The sequence below is a fragment of the Aphanomyces invadans genome (genome assembly GCF_000520115.1).
Source record: "Aphanomyces invadans strain NJM9701 unplaced genomic scaffold supercont1.28, whole genome shotgun sequence".
NCBI lineage: Eukaryota > Oomycota > Saprolegniomycetes > Saprolegniales > Verrucalvaceae > Aphanomyces > Aphanomyces invadans.
In genome coordinates this window covers 796,831-815,960 of record NW_008580173.1, presented here as the reverse complement: position 1 = coordinate 815,960, position 19,130 = coordinate 796,831, and the positions used below count along the sequence as shown (strand labels likewise).

General features: G+C 57.4%; 5 protein-coding genes across 5 annotated transcripts; 3 read left to right on the top strand and 2 right to left on the bottom strand.

Annotated features, from left to right (window-relative positions):
- Nucleotides 1-2: 2 nt before the first annotated feature.
- On the top strand, nucleotides 3-1,983 carry H310_10935 (hypothetical protein). Its single transcript, XM_008877426.1, has 3 exons — nucleotides 3-446; nucleotides 493-1,746; nucleotides 1,811-1,983. The coding sequence occupies exons 1-3, from the start codon at nucleotides 42-44 to the stop codon at nucleotides 1,826-1,828; spliced, it is 1,677 nt and encodes a 558-aa protein (XP_008875648.1). The 5' UTR covers nucleotides 3-41; the 3' UTR covers nucleotides 1,829-1,983.
- An 843-nt stretch (nucleotides 1,984-2,826) lies between these two features.
- H310_10934 (hypothetical protein) lies at nucleotides 2,827-8,612 on the top strand. The gene is made up of 5 exons (XM_008877425.1): nucleotides 2,827-2,896; nucleotides 2,961-7,524; nucleotides 7,577-7,711; nucleotides 7,789-7,915; nucleotides 7,966-8,612. The coding sequence occupies exons 2-5, from the start codon at nucleotides 2,962-2,964 to the stop codon at nucleotides 8,523-8,525; spliced, it is 5,385 nt and encodes a 1,794-aa protein (XP_008875647.1). The 5' UTR covers nucleotides 2,827-2,896; nucleotide 2,961; the 3' UTR covers nucleotides 8,526-8,612.
- A 2,021-nt stretch (nucleotides 8,613-10,633) lies between these two features.
- H310_10933 (hypothetical protein) lies at nucleotides 10,634-11,979 on the bottom strand (the record flags this gene model as incomplete). Its single annotated transcript, XM_008877424.1, has 4 exons — nucleotides 10,634-11,056; nucleotides 11,110-11,465; nucleotides 11,522-11,633; nucleotides 11,683-11,979. 4 exons carry the CDS (start codon nucleotides 11,977-11,979, stop codon nucleotides 10,634-10,636), a joined length of 1,188 nt encoding a protein of 395 aa, XP_008875646.1.
- An 895-nt stretch (nucleotides 11,980-12,874) lies between these two features.
- On the top strand, nucleotides 12,875-16,666 carry H310_10932 (hypothetical protein; the record flags this gene model as incomplete). Its single annotated transcript, XM_008877423.1, has 9 exons — nucleotides 12,875-12,974; nucleotides 13,025-13,063; nucleotides 13,127-13,225; nucleotides 13,273-13,400; nucleotides 13,476-13,574; nucleotides 13,629-13,844; nucleotides 13,900-15,365; nucleotides 15,416-15,812; nucleotides 15,872-16,666. 9 exons carry the CDS (start codon nucleotides 12,875-12,877, stop codon nucleotides 16,664-16,666), a joined length of 3,339 nt encoding a protein of 1,112 aa, XP_008875645.1.
- Nucleotides 16,667-18,205: 1,539 nt separating this feature from the next.
- On the bottom strand, nucleotides 18,206-18,948 carry H310_10931 (hypothetical protein). Its single transcript, XM_008877422.1, has one exon. The coding sequence runs from the start codon at nucleotides 18,930-18,932 to the stop codon at nucleotides 18,270-18,272; it is 663 nt and encodes a 220-aa protein (XP_008875644.1). The 5' UTR covers nucleotides 18,933-18,948; the 3' UTR covers nucleotides 18,206-18,269.
- Between the last annotated feature and the right edge of the window lie 182 nt (nucleotides 18,949-19,130).

Genomic DNA, 19,130 nt, shown 5'->3' with positions numbered 1-19,130 from the left:
AATTTTTCTTCACAGGTAGTCAACACGACCCCGATCTCTGCATGGGTTTCTGTGGCGAGTGTGGTGCGAAAGACGAGGGGGGCAAGTTTTGCGCCGAATGCGGTGCTCTAGCCAGCGGCAATGCTGGTCTCTTTGGAGACGCATCGGTTGCAATGGCTCCGTCTGCACCTTCAGCTCCAACGTCCCACCGGATCGATGCCGAGCGAAAAGCGATTGCCACTCGTGAATTGGCGGAACAAGCACGTCAAGATGCAGCCAAGGCAGCCCTTCTCTTCGAGGAAACGGAACGTCGACGGCTGGAAGATTCCTACCGTCTCGAAGAGCAGCATCGCCTCGCCCAAGCCGCAAGTCAGCGAGATGACATCATGGCCCGGCAACGTGAAGCCCACGCGAAGCGAGAAGAAGCCGAACGCCAAGCAGAAGAAGCGAGAAAGCGCGCCATAAAGGTAAGCATGGAGTGAGAGCCCAGAAAATTGTTACCTGACGTCTTAGCTCCGCGAAGACGCCGCCGCTGCCACGCGGCTGATGGAAGAGCAAAACCGCCGTCGCGAAGAAGAGAACTTGAGGCAACTGGAGCAACAACGCCAGCTCGAGATGGAACGTCTGCGAGCGTCTCATTTAGCTGAAGCGGATCGTGCTCGAAAGGCTCGGGAAGATGCCGAGGCGAAAGCAATGGAGGCGAAAGCCGCCGCCGAAGCGTTGCGCAGCAAAGCAATGGCTGCAGCAGCAGCGTTGGAGGAGCAACGCCGGGTACAGCAACAAAAAGCGCTTGAACGAGAGGAATCTCGGCGGTTGCGGGAAGAGCAGCGAGAGCGCGATGCACAGATTGCACGGGCCAATGAGGCGCGAGCGCAACGAGAAGCCGCTGAACGCAATGCTGAAGCAGCGAGAGCCAAAGCCGAGCAGCTTCGGTTGGACGCAATCACCGCCGAAGCAAACCGATTACAAAAACAATCCAGCTTGCTCCACTTGCAACAGCAGCAACAGTTTGCCACTTTGTCAACCAGTAGCGTTCGCGACTTGAGTGTGTCGAACGCGCCGTGTTCGCAATGCCAGGCTCCATGCAAAGCCACCCAAAAATTCTGCCCCAAGTGCGGATTCAAGCGCGTCGATTCGGACATGGTCAAACTTTCTCCTGCGGCTCCAGTGCCCTCCAAGATAGACGTGTCGTGCGCTGCCTGCAATGCGGCACTCAAACCGAACCAAAAATTTTGCCCAAAGTGTGGTGCCCCATCATCGTCATCGAGTGCACCGGTGCTTCCTCCGGCTAGCACGTCGACATCCTTTCCTGCCGCCGTACCCTCGCCAGTACGAACGTGCGCTTCGTGCTTTGCACCTCTCAACGGGACCCCCAAATTTTGCCCAAAGTGTGGCGCCCCATCTGGTGCAGTAGCACCTCCTGCTGCAGTGGTTGCGGCTCCACCTCAGTCATCGGTAGCCCTCGCCGGTGCCATTCCCCTAGTGTCAGCCACGTCCGGAGGTCTACCTTGCCCCCAGTGTCGCTTTCAATGCAAACCATACGCAAAGTTTTGCCCTGGATGTGGTGCGAAATTCGGACAGCTCACGCCAGACCAAATCGCTGCTCGTCAAGCTGACGACGACGAAGTGCGACACAACATGGCTCACGCCCAAGCCAGACTGGATGCGCAAAGACAAACGGAGCAGCTCCATCGCGCGTCAGCGTCGTCCCTGGCAGCTCAAGCGGCCCAACAAGCTACGTCACGTCAACCGCCCCCGACATCCTCGGTACGGCTATTATCATGGAATCGCACAATTTGTGATGGCGTTTTGCTCATCGATCCGTGTGTAGAACTACTCGCTATTTTAGTGCATCGTGACGATGGAAACGAACGTAGTGTCGGCGTAAATGACTTGTGCAAACGCGGATTTCTTGTATGCGTCATGCTTGAATCGGGTTCAATGAGTCATGGCCATTGAATCGGTTGGAGGGTGGATGCCCTGGTCGTCAGTACCGTTGCCCAGACAAAAAAGATGCATTCGTCGCTGGTGGCGCGCCGTTCTCCAATAATGCTACCGCCGCATGCGCCGTTTTAACTGTCGCGAATGGCGTAACATCCCGTGTCTACTCACGGCTGCGATCACGTGAGGTCGTCGTTCACTTGTCATGGTCATGCCACGAGTGGATGGTGCTGTGCCCGATGTGCTATTCAGAGTCTATAAGCGACAGAGATCAATATGTCGTGTGGCATGTCCGCCGCCACGCACGGCGGAGCATACGGTACCCTCGTCGATTCACAACGTATCGTCGGCATCATCGTCGAACAGGATCACCGGGTGTCTGCTGGTAACTCGCCAGTGGATCAACCTGAGTCTATAGGTTCAGCAGAGTGAGGTGGCTTCCGATGAATCCGTCCGGGGTCGTCCAGAGACTGCATCGAGATCCATGGGACGCATCGCAACGATGTCGCCCTGCGCTCCCCAACACACCGTCGATGTGTGTGTCGCGAACATGGGTTGAAGTTGCGAGGTGGAATAAATGAAGTCCGTTACAAACGTCAGCAAATCGATACAAACTACCAGTTTTCACTGAAACGTAACGGATCCAATAAATAATCACTCATCTACTTCAGCCCCGGCCTCAAGCAAGACCACGTGCATAATCGACGGCATTTTGCGGGAACTGCCGACGTGTCGACTGGTGTATGCGCTGGCGCATTGGACTGTGTGGAGCGCACGTGGAAACTGGTGTTGAAAGCGGTGGCATCGGACACAGTTCACACTAGATGTGGGTTGGGAATAAATAAGTGTACGCCTCACGCCTGATTCTGAGCGTATGGTCGAGTGTTATCCGGATTTCGCCATTCAGCCACTTTGTGTGTGTCCCTGGACTCCTGAGCAGCGCCGACGTGCTGAGGACCGACTGCCGGCACGAGAGGTACGTCCGTGTCCGATTGTTTCGAATGCGGTCGTAATCTGATGAGTCCTGGCTCCATGAGTAGCATGAGCGCAATCGACAAGGACAGAGAGAAGACCGACGTGCCCGCCGTATCTCCCTCCTCTGTGCCTCCCACGTCGTCGTCGACGTACACGAACGGTAGCTGTGTCGAACCACCCGCAAAAACGAACGTAGCTGCGCCGTCTCCTGCAGGCGACAAAGATACCAGCAGTGCAGACGCCAAAGAGCGACCTCCATCCCTCCTCAAACTTGTCATTCCAATCCGCGATCCAGCCCGTGAAGGCTTGACGTCCGTGAGCTCCAGCTCGGTGCCATCATCCAGCTCGGTGAATTCGTCCCCGGATAGTGTTTCAACTTCGCACAGTTGCTCGGGACTGTCCGACTCGTCCACGCCGCCGCACAACTTGGATCCGCTCGACAAAAAACGCACATACAGCGCCCACGAATTGCATACGTGGGACACGCATGGCGGCCCTCCTTCTTTCAATCGGTCCGTGACAGCGAATTCCGTCGATCGCAAGCATTCCTTGCCATCGACGGGGCCTCCTCCATCGTTTGGTCTGGTGTCGACGAGTTTGCAGGTCGAAATTCAGTCGGTAACGCTCCCGCCCGACGGGGTCAAGGAAGTTGAAGACGACAAGAGCACGCACACGGTGTTTACGTTGGAGGTGCGCCTCGTGAGCGGACTGCGGTGGGTGATCGAGAAGCGATACTCGGACTTTCGCGACTTCCACGACCGCATGAAGAAGGCCAACGCAACCGTGCGGAATCTTGCGTTCCCGAAGAAGCACTACTTTCGCGGCAAGACGCAAAGCGTGATCGAACAGCGCCGCCTCGACCTGGAGAAGTACCTCAAGGACATCTTGAATGTCCAGCCGCTGATGAAAATGCCCATCTTTAACTTCCTCGCCGTGTATGCCCACCTCGAGTCATACGATCGAAAGAAGCGGCGCCAGCAAAAGGAAGTCGACATGAAGCGCATGAAGAACCTGTTGGCACCGGACGAATTGGCTGACGTCCAAGTCGCGTTCCAGCGCTTGTGTACGTCCAAGGCACAAATGACGCATCCCAACCCTACGTCCAACATCAGCTCGCCCAAGGGTGCGGCGGTCTCGACCGCATCGCCCGCTGTCCCACCACCGTCTTGTTTGTCTGGGGCGTTGGTAGACGATGGTGGCAGGGGGTTGGTAGTGCACACATTTGTGTGCGACGACGTGTCGTCGTCAAACAACATGATCAGCAAGGCTGCGTTCCGTCGGGACGTCCTCAGCGTATTTCCGGACATGCCGTCGACGTTTGCCATTCGATTCATGAAAGGATTCAGTGACAAAACGTCCAACGACATCTCGGTCGACGAGTTTCTCCGCGCCGTCGCGATCCTGCGGCACGGGTCGACCGAAGACCAGCTCGTGTTTTTGTTCAACATGTGCGACCACGACCACCTCGGGAAGCTCCAAAGCACGGGGCTGAGCAACCTCCTCGTGAGTCTGCACGGCCGGCCCGTGATCGACAAGCCAGAGTACAAGCGGCTCGTGAACGAACTGTTTGACTACGGTCGCACGAGGCTGACCGCCGACGATTTTGTCCATGCGATGCTGTCCCAACCTCTTGACCATGTCGGCCTCGTGCTGGACTGGATGCCACCGTTCATGCAGATACTGTGCGAGACCGCGAGCCCGACGCTGCTGGAGCTCCAAGAAGACTACAACCCGGTCGTGCAGCAAAAGATCATTGAAAAGGAAACGTCGTTCAACGCGTCCGACATTGCGATGCTCCAAGATGCGTTCATGGCGTATCGATCGTCGGCGGTCGACTCGGTCGGGGCATCGTCGAGTTGCATCGACTTGGAACTGCTGGCGGCCGATTTCCCGCTCCAATTCTCGGATGCGCGCCTCGTGACCGCGTTTGCATCGTTTGGTCCGCGTGCGAATGGTGTCGACATTGACATCTTTAGCTTTGTCCATGCACTCCACATCGCGTGCCGAGGCACGGCCGAAGACAAAACCAAGTTTGGCTTTTGCGTGTTCTCAACCGCCAATCGAATGACGCGCGACGACCTGTTTGCCATGCTTCAGCTTGAAGTTGTGCTCCATTCGCCGCTCGAGCAGCACATCCACACGTACTTTGAGACTGACGCGGAACATGGCACGTCCACCGTGGTGTCGAGCGCTCAAATCGGACTCTACGTCGATCTGCTCTTGAGTACGATCGGCCATGACGGCAACTCGTGCTGGACCTTCGACCACTTCACCAAGTGGGCCACGTCCCGCCAATTTCAAATCGCTGCGCTCGACTTGATGAAACGCGCTGTGTTTGTCGACCTCGGCGTGATTCCGGCCAACAAGAAGGAAGAGGTTGAAGTCGCCAAGCTGTGCTACCAAAAGTACGACCCGTCGGCGTTGGTTGAAGGCGAAAACTGGTACATAGTCGAGCCCGTCTGGTTTGAGCACTGGCGGCGCTACGTCGAGTTCATTCCAGCCTTGGACCTCCACACGAACCCGTCGCCCAAGGCGCCACCGCCACCACCGTCGGCGGTCCCCAAGAGCTCGCCGGCAAAGCTGACGTCGTCCCCACCGAGCCCAGACAAGAAGAAGGAAAGCGGTGGTGCATTTAGCAACTTGATCAAGGCAGCCAAGCCCAAACCAGACAATGGACCGCGCACGACAGATACACCCAAGCCACAGACGACACCGCCGGCGCTCGCGACGATTCTCGACACGGACAACAACGTCGTTCGTCCCAAGTATATCGGCAACATTTCGCTGCTCAAAGACAAGGTGTTTAGCCCCACGGACGACATGGTTGCGGGCAAGCACTTTGCAATCGTGTGCGAACCGCTGTGGCGAGCGCTCAAGTCGTGGTATGGCGGCGGGCCCGAAATCAAGCAGACTGTCGTCGTGCTGGCCAACGGTCGCGCAACTCTGGATCTGTGGCGATCGGAGCAACGAGCGATGAACGACAACGCGGCCGACAAAACCGGTTTTGACAAGCCCGTGGAGGCTGCCGACGCGTTGGCGATGGCGGTGACCGCGTCCAAGTACAAGCGAGTGCGCGCAGGCGGGTCCGTCGGCCTCCTGAACCTGTGCAACACGTGCTACATGAACTCTGCGCTGCAGTGTATTGCCAACACGCCGCTCTTCATCGACTACTTTTTGTCGGGCATGTACATGGACGACATCAACCGAACGTCGACGCTCGGGATGCAGGGAAAACTCGCCGAAGCGTTTGGCAAGTTGTCCGAGGACATGTGGAGCACCAAGTTTAAGAACATATCGCCGCGGGAATTCAAAAAGACCATTGGCAAGTTTAACGAGGCATTCCGCGGCACCGACCAGCAAGATGCACAGGAGCTGATTGCGTTCCTTCTCAGCGGGCTCAGCGAAGACTTGAACCGGATCCACGACAAGCCGTACATTTCCCAGCCCGACTCGGACGGCCGGTATGACTCGGACTTGGCCGACGAGTGGTGGCGCAACCACCTCAAGCGTGAAGTCTCGATCGTGGTCGCGCTCTTCACGGGGCAGTACAAATCGCTCTTGACATGCAGCGCGTGCGGATTCAAGTCGGCGCGGTTTGAGCCGTTCACGTTTTTGCAAGTGCCGCTCCCGGAGCCGACCCACAACAACGTGACGATCCCGGTTGTGTTTGCCGGCTCGCGGATGCCGCAAAAGCTCAGCCTGCGTTTGAGTATCGACGCGACCATTGTCGACCTCAAGATGCAGCTTGTCGACGTGTGCATGACGGATTTCGGCCTGCAACATTTGACCGTGTCCGACATCAAGATTTGCGAGTTTGCCGGGTCGCAGATTGTCGGATTCAAGGCGGACAATCGGAAGCTCGGCCAAATCCGCAGCATCGACCGCTTGATTGCGTTCCAGCTCGAACCGTTGGCACCGCGCATTGCCGATGCCACGCGGTTCCGGCGGCCGTCGTTGGCGCCGTACGAAACCTCGAGTCCAAACAAGGACGGGCCGGTCGACGACGCGCCGCGCACGGAGGACCCGCTCACCCCCCACATGTTGGTCGAAGTTCAATCCAAGGGCGAGTGGGTGCCAGGCACAATCTTGACAGTCGACAACGTCAACTTTGTGTGTGCCGTCCAGCTGCGCCACGGCGACGTCGACGAAAACGTGCCACAGCATCGAGTCAAGGCCCGCGCGGCGCGCCTCCTCTACTGTCCCGTCATTTCACGCAAGCTCGGGTATTCCCCATTGTACTTTAAGAACCCGTTCCGCCCAATGCCGTTCGGCACACCCGACCTTGTCCGCGTCTGCCCCGAAATGACGACCGGGGCCGAGTTGTACGCGATGGTATGGGAGCGCGTGCACCGTTTCTTGAAACGATCGACGGCAGTCAGTGGCCTCGCCGTGCGTCCGCACAACGTGTCTGGGCCCGTGCAGCACATTGACGAGTTGTTTTGCCACCAAGATGGCCCGGCCCGAGGCATTCCGTTTTTGCTGCGCCGCGTCGAGACCAAGGGGATCACGGACTCGCGCACGCCATGGCTCGTGCGATCGTTTGGGTGGACGATTCCGTGCAACCAAGACTTTGTCGACTTGCTCGACGACGAATCGATCGCCATCGACTGGGACGTCAAGGTCCTCCAGGTATAAAAAATCCCATGGTCGCGGCATCGGCGGCGCATTCACGGTCTGGTAGGAGGAAGTCGACGTCGACAAGATGAAAGCGGTCGACGTGCACCCGAGTGTGGCCAAGAACGACGGGCTGGACCATGGACCGGTGCCACTAAGCCACTGCTTGGACGCGTTTAGTCTCGAGGAAAAGATCCCCGAGGTACGTTGCGAAGCCCGCCGCCATCCATCGCGTCTCGATCGACAAGGCGCCGCTCACCATCCATCGACTACGACTAGACATATTGCTCGAGCTGCCGGGGCCATCAAGAAATGACCAAAAAGCTCGAGATATGGCGCCTCCCGCCCGTCATGGTCGTCCAGCTCAAGCGGTTCCAATACACGCAAACGTACCGCCGTAAACTCGGTAGGACGCGCCCGCCCCCGCGACGGATCGCAGCCTGACACTGGTCCCAGGGACGCTGGTTCAATTTCCCGTCCACGGCCTCGACTTGGCGTCGTGCGTTGCGCCATTTGAAGAGTTCCCGGTCAAATACCCCGACAAGAAGCCCGCCGAGACCGCGGAAAACAAACCGACCCACGACGAGCACCCAGTCAAGGAACCGGCGTCCGCGACGACCGTCGCTGCTCTCGCTTCATCTCCCGCACCCAACATGAACCGTGTCCGGAGGGGCTACACCAACACCAACTTGGAGCAGGCGCGGTGTTTGGAGACACACTATGACTTGTACGGTGTCGTGAACCACCAGGGCGCGCTCGGTGGAGGCCATTATACCGCGTACGCAAAGAATAGCATGGACGGGAACTGGTACTGCTACGACGACGAGCGCGTGCGGTTGATCGAAGAGAGCAAAGTGGTGTCGGCGTCAGCGTATTTATGTTTCTACGTCCGCAAGGACATGGCAGACATTACCGTGGATGCTGTGTACCCGCCCAAGAAGGATGGAAAGATCACGGAAGAAGACATCGACCGATTTGTCGAGGAAAGCGACAAGGGCAAGTGCGCGCTCATGTAGTCTAATGTGCAGAATGTCGTAGTTTCAACAAGTAGTGTCCGTCTTTGTCCGGGGCCAGATACCGCACGTCCATCTATCTAGGCCCTTCCTCGCACGCAAGTCGACCATGACGAAGGCACGGACAGTCGCCTTCGCGGACGGCAGACACATCGCCGACGTTGCTTGGTGGACACATGACGTTTTCGTCGAGAGAGAATTCCGGATAAATATCCGGACAAGTTCGTCGATCGCATCACCAAGAGTTGCAAGCCATGATGCATGGCTTTCGCTGCCGCGCCGCGATGCGACCGTCGATATTGGCGAAACATGCGAGTGGTGGCGCAGCAGCAGCAGGTCTGCGTCGCAGGATATCCTATGTCTTGGGCATCGAAACAAGGTACATACGTGAAGCGACTTGACGACATTTGACGTGGTTGCCGCAGTTGCGACGACACGGCCGTCGCGATCGTCGACTCGAATGGACAGATCCTGAGCGAAGTCGTGTCATCGCAGTGGGAGATGATTCAAAAATGGAAAGGTGATGTGCAATGTTGACCTCGAGATGTGTCGTTGACGTGGTGTATCAGGCATTGTTCCTGCGCTGGCCGCGCGAAGTCATGTGGAAAACTTGCCGCTTGTCTTGGACGAGGCCATGCGTCAGAGGTATCCGCCTTCATTTACAATCCACATCTCTGTGTACCTTATCGTCGGTCAGTGGGCTGCAAGGCGGCTACAGCAGTCTGTCTGCCGTGGCAGTGACCAGTGGCCCAGGTTTAGCTCCGTGTTTAAACGTGGGGCTGTCGACAGCCATTCAACTTGCCGCCGACCACAAGCTGGACTTCCTCGCCATCAATCACCTCGAGGCGTGCCGCATTCCCTTGTGGGTTTTCACCTAACTTGCAGCATAGGCGCACGCGTTGGTTCCAAAGCTGTTCCAGGTCGAAACAGCGGTTTTCACCGTTCGAATTGGTCTTCCAGGGGCCGTCTGGGGTGTCGGCGACTAACTCGTCGTGTGCAGAAGGACCTAGCGTTTCCATTTCTGGTGCTGCTCGTGTCTGGGGGGCACTGCTCTCTCGTGTTGGCCAAGGTCGGCGATCGCAGCAATCTGTTGGATTGATCGATCGTACCTTTGCCAGGACATTGCCAACTACGATGTTGTTGGCAACACCGTCGACGACTCTGTGGGCGAAGCATTCGACAAGGTGGCTCGAATGTTGTCGTTAGCCACAGACTCGACCACGTCCCACGGCGGAAAGCTCGTCGAAGAGTTTGCCGCGCAGGGAAACCCGCGGGCGTTTGCATTCACGGAGCCCATGAAGAAAAAGCAGAGAAAGGTGCGGCGGCAGCAACTCGCCATCCATTGATATCACTTGAACCGCGCGGCTGCACGACAGGACTGCGACTTTTCATTCTCTGGATTGAAAACTGCCATGGTTCGATACGTGGCCCAGGTGGGTGGCGACGGGCTCCACGGGAGGTTTAGAGTGTCATCGACGTAGCACGAGCCGTTGGACGTCGCGACCAAGCAAGATTTGGCTGCGTCCTTCCAAGTGCGTGCTCTCGTGGCGGCGGACATGCCGCGAATGGACAATGTTTATGTCGTACATAGCGCACGGCGATCGCCCACTTAGTCACGCGGACTCGTCGGGCGTGTGAGCTCACAAAGGAATCGACGCAAGGTTTGCAGCACTTGGTGAGAAGAGCGGCACGTCCGAGTGAAAACGTGTTTAGTGTGCAAGAACGTAGGTGGTGTGTGGTGGCGTAGCGGCAAATGCGTCTGTACGAACTCAGCTCGAGGCGCTGGCGACTTCACAAGGTGTGTGTCCGAGTTGCGATTTCGATGGCCAGAGCCAACGATGCATCCATGGCGCGTCGTTTGTAGGGCTCACCGCTGTGTTTCCTCCGATTCGGTGAAGCGCATTCACGCGGCGATGGAACCACAGCCGCTCATTCTATGCTAGGTACTGCACCGACAATGGGGTCATGGTGGCATGGGCAGGCATGGAACGATACCTTCGCGGTGTGCGAGACGACCCGACCGCCACCAAGTACGCGCCACGGTGGCCTCTTGACCAACTCGCTCCGTTGCCAGTATCCACGGACACACCACAGAGAGTTTGATAACAACACTAAAGCTTCAGCATGTTGTGAATGCGGCTCTGCACTTGGACAAGATCGTCTAGCTGGGACATGATCGAGGCGTCCTTTGTCCGGCCGCCAGTCGTGGCGGATGCGTGTCGTTTTAGCTGTGTGGGGGCTTTCTCGACTGCTGTTGCCTCGTGTGTTTGAGTGAATGCCTCGTAGAACTCGTCAAAGTCGATGAATCCGTCGCTGTTTGCGTCAAACTTGTGCACGATCAGCGCTTCGTCCATGGGGGAAAACGCAAACCCGAGCTCTTTCATGGCAACGAGAAAATCCCGCGATGTGATCGCGCCCTTGCGCCGACTGTCGTGCTTGTAAAACACTTGCTTGAGCGCCGAGACAGACACGCGCGAGGTCGTCGCCTTCCACTGCTTCATGTACGCGCGTCGGTTGAAAAAGCACCACAAAAACTACAGCGCCACGGCGTGAGAACGCATATATGCCCATGGCACAACGAGCGTACTTCGCCGTAATCGATGGCCCCGGTGTGATTCCGGTCAAAATACGCAAACAACTCGTCCACTTGATCGCCGGTCACGGCCACGTGCAAATCGGCGAGTGCCGCGCGGAATTCCTCGACCGTCAACGTGCCGCTGCGGTCAGCGTCGTACCGCTGAAAGTACGCGACCAAGTGCTTGCCGGCCTTGGCTGCTTCCCGCTGGATCTTGGTCATGGCGGCGTCAAAAAGACTCTGCGACGCGACGTCGGCGGCACGGTCCACCTCGTGGCGGCGCCCGTGGACGTCGTAGACAAACGGGATGACGGTTGGAGGGGTCGCGTACACGGTGGTGGGGTGCGGCCCTGGGCCCAACCACGCGCCTACCCATGAACGGGAACTTATGACGCAGGATGGACCCACCTTTAAGTTGTGCTACCTTTGGTCCATTTGTGTCGGTGCCCCGTGCGTAGAAATCGCGTCGTCCGCTCGTGTTCGCGCAAGTGGCGGATGTATTTCACCTTGGTTTGACGCTCGACGTTGTCCAGCACCTAAGGTCCAAGCCACGTCACCCGAGGTGCAGCTATCGCAGCCACGTACTTTGTGGTACTCGATGGCGTCGCACGTCGCTTCGACGACCAATTTCTTCGTTTGCTTGTCGATCTTGGCCTGGGTGCGCACTTTCGACGCCGCAGCCAACAGGCGCTGCTTGCGGGCAGCAGCGACCATGTCTTGCTTTCGCTGAACCTCCTGGGCGCGTTCAATGTCGAGTTTGGACTTTTTCAGTTCCAGCACGACGCGCCACGAATCGTCAGCCCACGAGCTGGACGGCTGCGTGCCATGCGCAGCCGACGAAGCACGACGGTCGTGAGCTGCGTGTTTGCGGCGCGTCGGCATGTCGTGCTCTTCGTCAGGCGGATCGTTGGTGTTGTCGGCCGAGTCTTTGTGATGGTTTCTACAACGCTGGCGTCAATTTCGAGTACGATAGATGTACGAGCTCGCGACTTGAATTCTTGCGAAAGGATTTCCATTCGCTTGGGTGGAGAAAATGGCGGCAGGTCCTCGTCGCCGTCCGAGGCGGTGCTAACGTCGTAGGCTGGGGCTGCAAAGCACGGCAAGTCTTCGTCCCAGTCATCGTCGCTTGTTGCACCCTGTCGAGGAAGTGAGAGAAGTAGTGAAGGTATCTGGACCTGGTGACGTGGTATTGGGGCGCTCCAGTCGCTTGGCTTGTTTGCAGTCATGGGGCCGAGTTCGTGGGTCAGGGCAAGTTGCAGCGGATTGCTCTCGGAGTACACCAGCACCATTCGCTCGAGGAGCCACACGATCAAGTCTTGACGAGCAGGGGTTTTGTGCTTTGTCGTCCACAATTGAATGGCTCGATCTGCTTGCTTCACGTCGACTGCCACGTGCTGTGGATGTGTGTGCGGCGCACGACATGGTCTCGTTGAAAGTCTCACACACTGCGCCACGTCGTTCGTGTTGACGGACCGCACGATAGAGGACGCTACGAGGATCAGCACTTCAAACGACCTCGTCTGGTAATCATTATGATGGTGTTACCCCTTTGTGTACGAGTGGAAACGCGAAATTCCATCGCGTACTTGGGTCGTTCAACCTCGAACACTTCCACGTCACATGGGATGACGATGCTTCCTTCGGTAACAAGCGTCGGTGACACCTGGATCAAGTCGCGCGCGCCGCGCCAGATTGGCGGCGCCGCCGCCGACATGGCAGCGTTTCACCGAGTGTTGACGGTTTCAGCCTGTAACTGGCGGTCGCAACAAATGCGACGATGAAGCGGAGGCGGAGCGATGCAGTCCCCCACCGAGAGCTTCCACACACGTTTTTGCAGGATCACCCTCAAGTAGATTTCGCATTTGACGTCATCCAGGGTATATACCTCGATGGCACATTCGCACGGGAAATTCATGCCCAGCCCTAGGTGATCTCAAGCGCAAGAAAAAGCTCGTGAAATGCACCCGTACGACCAAACTAACTTTGACCTCATCTTGCTAACCCATCGGTGGGTGCTGCGTTCATCTAGAGCGTCCAGCCAAGGCGATGCCGCCAGTGAGGCCCGTTCGAGACGGTCTCGTCGTGTCGTTTTCCAAGTCCAAGCGATTCGAATACGGCAACGACAATGGTGCGAATGAAAAGAAGTGGGTCGTTGGCACACTGCAATGAACGTAGCAACTGAAAGTCGAGGGACCGGCAAGAAAACCAAGCCACGTGTCAAGGTCCACACGGAAATCAACGCAGGAATTTACGTTCTGCGCAACCACCACACAGGCCACGCCTTTTTTGGAATGTGCTCGCAAGTCTGCCATCTCTACTTACCAGTTTGATTCCCATGAGCAGGCTCGACGTGGGACCTCGCGAATGCCCAAAGCCAGAACTGGGACGACCTCACGGCCGGCACTCACGTACACAAGGCGATGGTGCGCACCGTTCAGATGTACGGCCTTGGCGATATCTCCTTCCAAGTGCTTCAGGTATGTCCAATCCTTCTTGATCGTCCGCATCATGTTCTCACGTATACCACTCAGCGCATCCCGACAGCACACGAATTTCACTTTCGAGAGCTCGAGGAGCTCTTGCAAAGCCGTCTGATCGCCCACACTCGTCGAGCGCAGCATGTCCATGCCATGCGTGTATTGCGTTCGTGGCAGCACAGCTACTTTGCCTTAACGTGGCCACGGTTGAAGCGGGCAATGGAGGAGGAGCAGGTTCTGGAAGGGACCGCCGCTGCTGTCGAAATACAGGTTGGATTCAGTGAAGCTCTTCGGCTGCCAATTCCCTCACAACGTTGTGACGAAGAGGATCGTTCGCGGGTGGCAAGCATCGACGCGGGTCCTGCGATCTCGGCGTGAAATGGCGGCGACGGCAATCCAAAGAATATTTCGAGGTCGAGCTGCCAGACGTCGTGCAACCCGTTGGAGGCACACGCATGCGGCTCAGCGGATCCAACGGCTCGGACGGTACTTTGTGGACCGGGTGCGCTGGACTCGATCGAAGGCTGCCATCCGAACGCTGCAACGTGTGTGGCGAGGTTACTTGGGTCGACGTGCCAGCGATCGCATTCGCCAAAAGCAACGCCAGGATGCCGCAGCTCAACTTTTGCAGCTCAATCTGTGGGCAGTCCACTGCTCACGCAAATGGCGGCGACACCGGCTAATACGGTTGGCTTCAGAGGCAAGCGTGACGTTGCAAAGACGATGGCGAGGCGTCTTGGGCCGGCGACGGGCAGCAGCGGCGAGCGCAATTCGACAATCGCATCGGTGTCGTGAGTGGGCTGCGCAAGTCGTGCAGGAGCGCTGGCATGCATACCAAGTATGCAAATTTCAATGGGCCATCGTGAAACTGGTCGCGCAATGCCGCAGCCAACGTACCCTTCGCCGTGCGTGGCGAAACTACGTGGCTCGCAAGTTCGCCTGGCTAGCAACTCGCATTCGAGTCGCCACCACCGCTGCCATCATCGTACAAAATGCGTATCGAGCGTACTGCGTTCGGCAGTTTTACCACGCATGGTGCCGTGGGTGTCGTCGACAGGTTGCTGCGATTCGAATCCAACGAGTGGGACGAGGGTATGTAGCGCGCGCAGTGCTAGTCCCTCGACGGCGGCGGGAGCTCCTTGAACGCCGGACGGCCAACACTATTGGGGCTTGGTACCGAGCAATGAAGTGGCGGCACATGATACACGTAATACGCCGGACGAAAAAAGCAACGCAAATTCAAGCCGCGTTCCGGAAGCACGTGGCCCGCAAGCGCTTTCAGGCGTGTAAACACGAATGGGCTCGCGACAAGGCAGCGCTGACCATCCAATGCGCGTTTCGAGGACGCAGAGCACGCGACAGTGTGGCATTCAAGCGGTGGCTTCGGCACCAAGGGGCTTGCATGGAGTGCGACGAAGCCGTGGCTCAAGTGTTTGCCGTGGCGTACAGCTTGCAACTGTGCACCGAATGCGCCTTAACACTGGGCCAAACAATGGACGGCTACGGTGGCCTGGAAACCCTGCCGATTGATGTCTACCGCACACGACACCGCCAAGCGACTGCGATCGCTGCCGCGTACCGTGGGTACGCGGTGCGGCAGAAGGTGAAGCACGGCGTTTGCCCGACGTGCACGGGTCGCGCAATTCAGAGGGTTTGCGCATCGTGCAATCAATCGTTCTGCCACACGTGTAGCTATGTCACGCACTCGCTTGTGTACAACCGTCATCATAATTCGTGGACATTGGCAGAGTTTCGCCGACGGACGGGTGCCGCGACCCGCATTCAAGCCAGGTTCGAGTCCATCAAGGTAGCGCCGGTGCATGGGGTTCACTCTATCGTAGGTACCGCTGCCACTTACAGCTCGACACTGTGGCAACGATGCGAGCCGACAAGCGGAGAGCCGCAGCCTGCCAGATCCAAGGCTGGTGGCATGCAAGGTATCTCCGTCACGTCGCCTTCGTCGACACGCAGCGTCAAGTCGCCTTGGAATTGAAACGCGACCACGCAAGCCGTACCATACAACGCGTGTACCGAGGCTATTGCGGGCGCGCGGTTGCGTCAAGGAAGCGTGAAAGGGTGGCCGCTGCCACAACCATCCAAAGGTACTTTCGCGCCAGCGTGGCAAAACATATTGCCCGACGAGAGCGCGAACGTCGACGGGCCAAGCGTCGGCAGGACGCTGCTTTGCGTGTGCAGTGCGCATACCGCCAACATTGCGCACGCGCAGAGCTGCGGCAGGTTTGTTTGCCTTCGTCAACGTTGTGGCGACACTGGATACGATTTGGTTTCGTGCGTAGCGTCGAAGGGTTGCAGCCGCCATCACGATTCAGTGCGCGTTTCGCGTGTATGCTGCTGTCAAGACCTTGCATGCGTTGCAAGACGAGTACGAGCGCAAAGTGCAAGCAGCAATTTCGCACATGAAACAGCGCCGGAAGATTCGAGCAGTGATCCAGATTCAGAGCCAGTACCGGCGCCGGCGAGACCTCCGTGTGGCTGTAGCCAAGCGGCTGGCGCGAGCCGCTGCACAACGACTGCAAGCTCTGGAAATCGCCATCTTTGCACAGACAATCGTAGCCACTCGACTCGCGCGGTGGTATCGTCGTCGCTACGTGCGGTTGAATGCGTGTGCGCAGACTATCCAAAACGGCATGCGCCTCCACTGGGGGCGTCAAGCTAGACACAAGTGGCGTGCTAACCAGCGCGAAAAAGCCAACGAGCGCGCAATCGTCCGGCTGCAATGCTTTGGTCGCTCGATCATGGCCAAGCGAGAGCTCAAGGCGCTCAAGCTCGGGATGTGGGTCGAATGCATGGACGAAGCGTCTGGGTACTCGTACTATTACCACACCGCCACGCAAGCCACGACGTGGGAGCGCCCACCGGAGCTGCCAGAAACGACTCAGCAGCGCGATTTGGAACCCACAACCAGTTTCGGGAACAACGACCACAGCTACCTAGACGAGACGAAACAAGTTTGGGCTCAAGTTTGGGACGAAACATTCCAAGCTTTCTACTACGTAAACCAAGAGACCGGCGACACCACGTGGACAGCTCCAGCCGAGTGGAGCTCGCCGACCAACCAAGACCAGTCGTAAGAACTGCCCTCGTCCGCCCTTGGCTTCACCTCAACCCACCCTCGATGTCTGGGTCGCGGGTGAGTTCATGGGCTCACCGAGACTCAGCCGGCACACAGAAGCTTGCGGCCATTTAAATCGGGGGCGGCTTCACCTTTGCAACGAATGTCGAAGTTATTGAAATGGAGATGCTTTTGCTTTGCCACCCCCGGTGATGGTATTGCTGTCATGGCAAACTCTGGTTCGACGGGGGCACGTGCTCTGATGATATTCCCCCCGAGTACTTCTCCACTGGCATCGCCAGGATGCTGACGACGGCATACCAGGGCTATTCCTTGCTATTCCCTAACACCATACTGACGATGTTGGAGTTGACGTGAGGTGGCTAGGCGGGTCGGTGCGCATCATGCGTGCCAACTACGCCTTGTCGGGACACCTGACTCTTGCCCGAACTGTAGCGAGTGTAGCAACGCGTCCTGGTGTCACGGGCGTGAATTCACTGCGACTACAGTCGTCGGTAGCTCTCGTCAGTGCAATTCCACTTGTGCCAGCCTCGGCCGTCTTTCACCACTCGTCTACCTCACTCCCAGTGTTGCTCTCAATGCAGCCTTGCAGCTTTAGCACACGTTTGCGAGAGTTCGGCGACAGGAGATGACTTCGACGTGGAGGAAACCTCGGTGTACTCTAAGCCGGCGGAACTCAGCGCCTTGTTGCAGCTACATGTCTATGACAATTCAGGTTGCTTAGAGGACTCAAGCAAGGGCCCAAGGCAGTGGCAGCCGACAGATTGTTCCTGCACAAACAAAAGTCAAGACCAAGGCTGGAGGATTTCACTGCGTCTCGTCCTGTTCGCGGATAGAACCTATAGCTGCATGGGGTTGACAGGCAGTCGGCACCCCTACATGCCCTTCCTTCCGAAGTAAACCGCATGCATCACTCTAACGGAGCACATTGAGCGCATCATAGAGGACGAAGCAAGCAGGATGAAGGCACTCTATTCCTCTTGACATCAAGCGGTTTTGTCCGCCACACACGGCGACGTTCGATGGGTGCGAGTGCTGGGTATGTAACGAGGGCGAGGGGACGACGTTCCTGCGGTCCTGGCACAGTCTGCCTGCAGCGGCCGATAGGAATGCAAGTGTGTCGCGTCTCCATTTGCCTCAATCGAGCAAATTTGTGCCCCACGCTTGGCATTCATGCCACCGCAAGCTCATTCGACGATTCTCACGGCCCAAGGACGGATGAGAACGTCCTTGAGCATGCCAACGGTATCGACGACCAGCGTCACGGTCGCATTTTGAGCAAGAAGGGACTCAGCTCAGCCGGCGGCCCGCTGTTGGAGTTTGAGCTCAAATCATAAAGCCAGACGACTCTTGACTTGAACGCGTGAGACGGCTCCATCAAGTGGAGAGGTTTCTGTTAGGCAGAGATGCACAGTCATCGTGCTGTGGATAATAGACGGAAGCGTATCGAATACGTACACGTGGCCCTCATGTGAACGAGATGTGCGAATGTTCGGCCACAAGGAGCTGCGGTGCAGTTGACTCTTTGCAAGTACCTCCATGAAGTATGGCATGGTGTGGTAGGTAGTATTTGTGGTCAAACCTAGTCTAGCACACGATTGTCACGGCACTTGTGTGGCTTTGGAGGCTGACGTGATAGATGGAGTGATGGAGTCGACGTCGATCCCAGGAGGAGCTTGATGCGCTGCAGGACGGATGTACCCGCCAATGTTTTGCAGAATGGAAGGTTCTTTGTCCATGCCGAGGAATGTCTGAATTTGCTGGACAAGGTAGCACATCGGTCGTGCAAAATCCGAGCCAGCGTTGGCACCACACTGCATGATGCATCGGGCGTGGGTATTGAGAAGACCCTCAATGTACGACTGTAAGGCCATGGCGCGGGTCGCGATGAACCTCGGTCGGGATTGCAGCAGATGCAGGAACCGATGCGACGAAGGCAACCCGGCATTCACGATAGCAACCAATTTGTCCGAGATCTCGGTGCATCGCGACGACGACGAGGCGTGGAGAATGGACCGCAATGCCTTGGCAAACGTCCGCACTTTCGAGTACCGGTGCTGCACGGTCCACGTCGTGAGAAAACCGAACGAGATTGTGATGTCGAACGTAATGTGATGCGATCCGTGCCCCGGTGGAACGGCGGCTGCTTTGTACGAAGCAGGGCCGCTTTGGGAAACCTCTACAGAGAAGAGCATCGACTCGATACTCGGCGGCGCCGGGCCCGAGTCATCTTTTGCGGCTCCGCCGTGTTGCATGCTTTCCATCCGACCGTGCCGTTTGGGGTGGTTTCGTCGACGCGACAGCCCCGTTTCATTCGATATCCGGACAACTATCCGTATGGTGATCTTTCGTCATTCAGTGATTGAAGCCGTCAGCGGAAACTCTTCGCATGGCACGACCGCAGGAACGCGTCTACGGCAGCATATACGACAGCAAAGCGCTACCAACGGGACAGCCTAGGC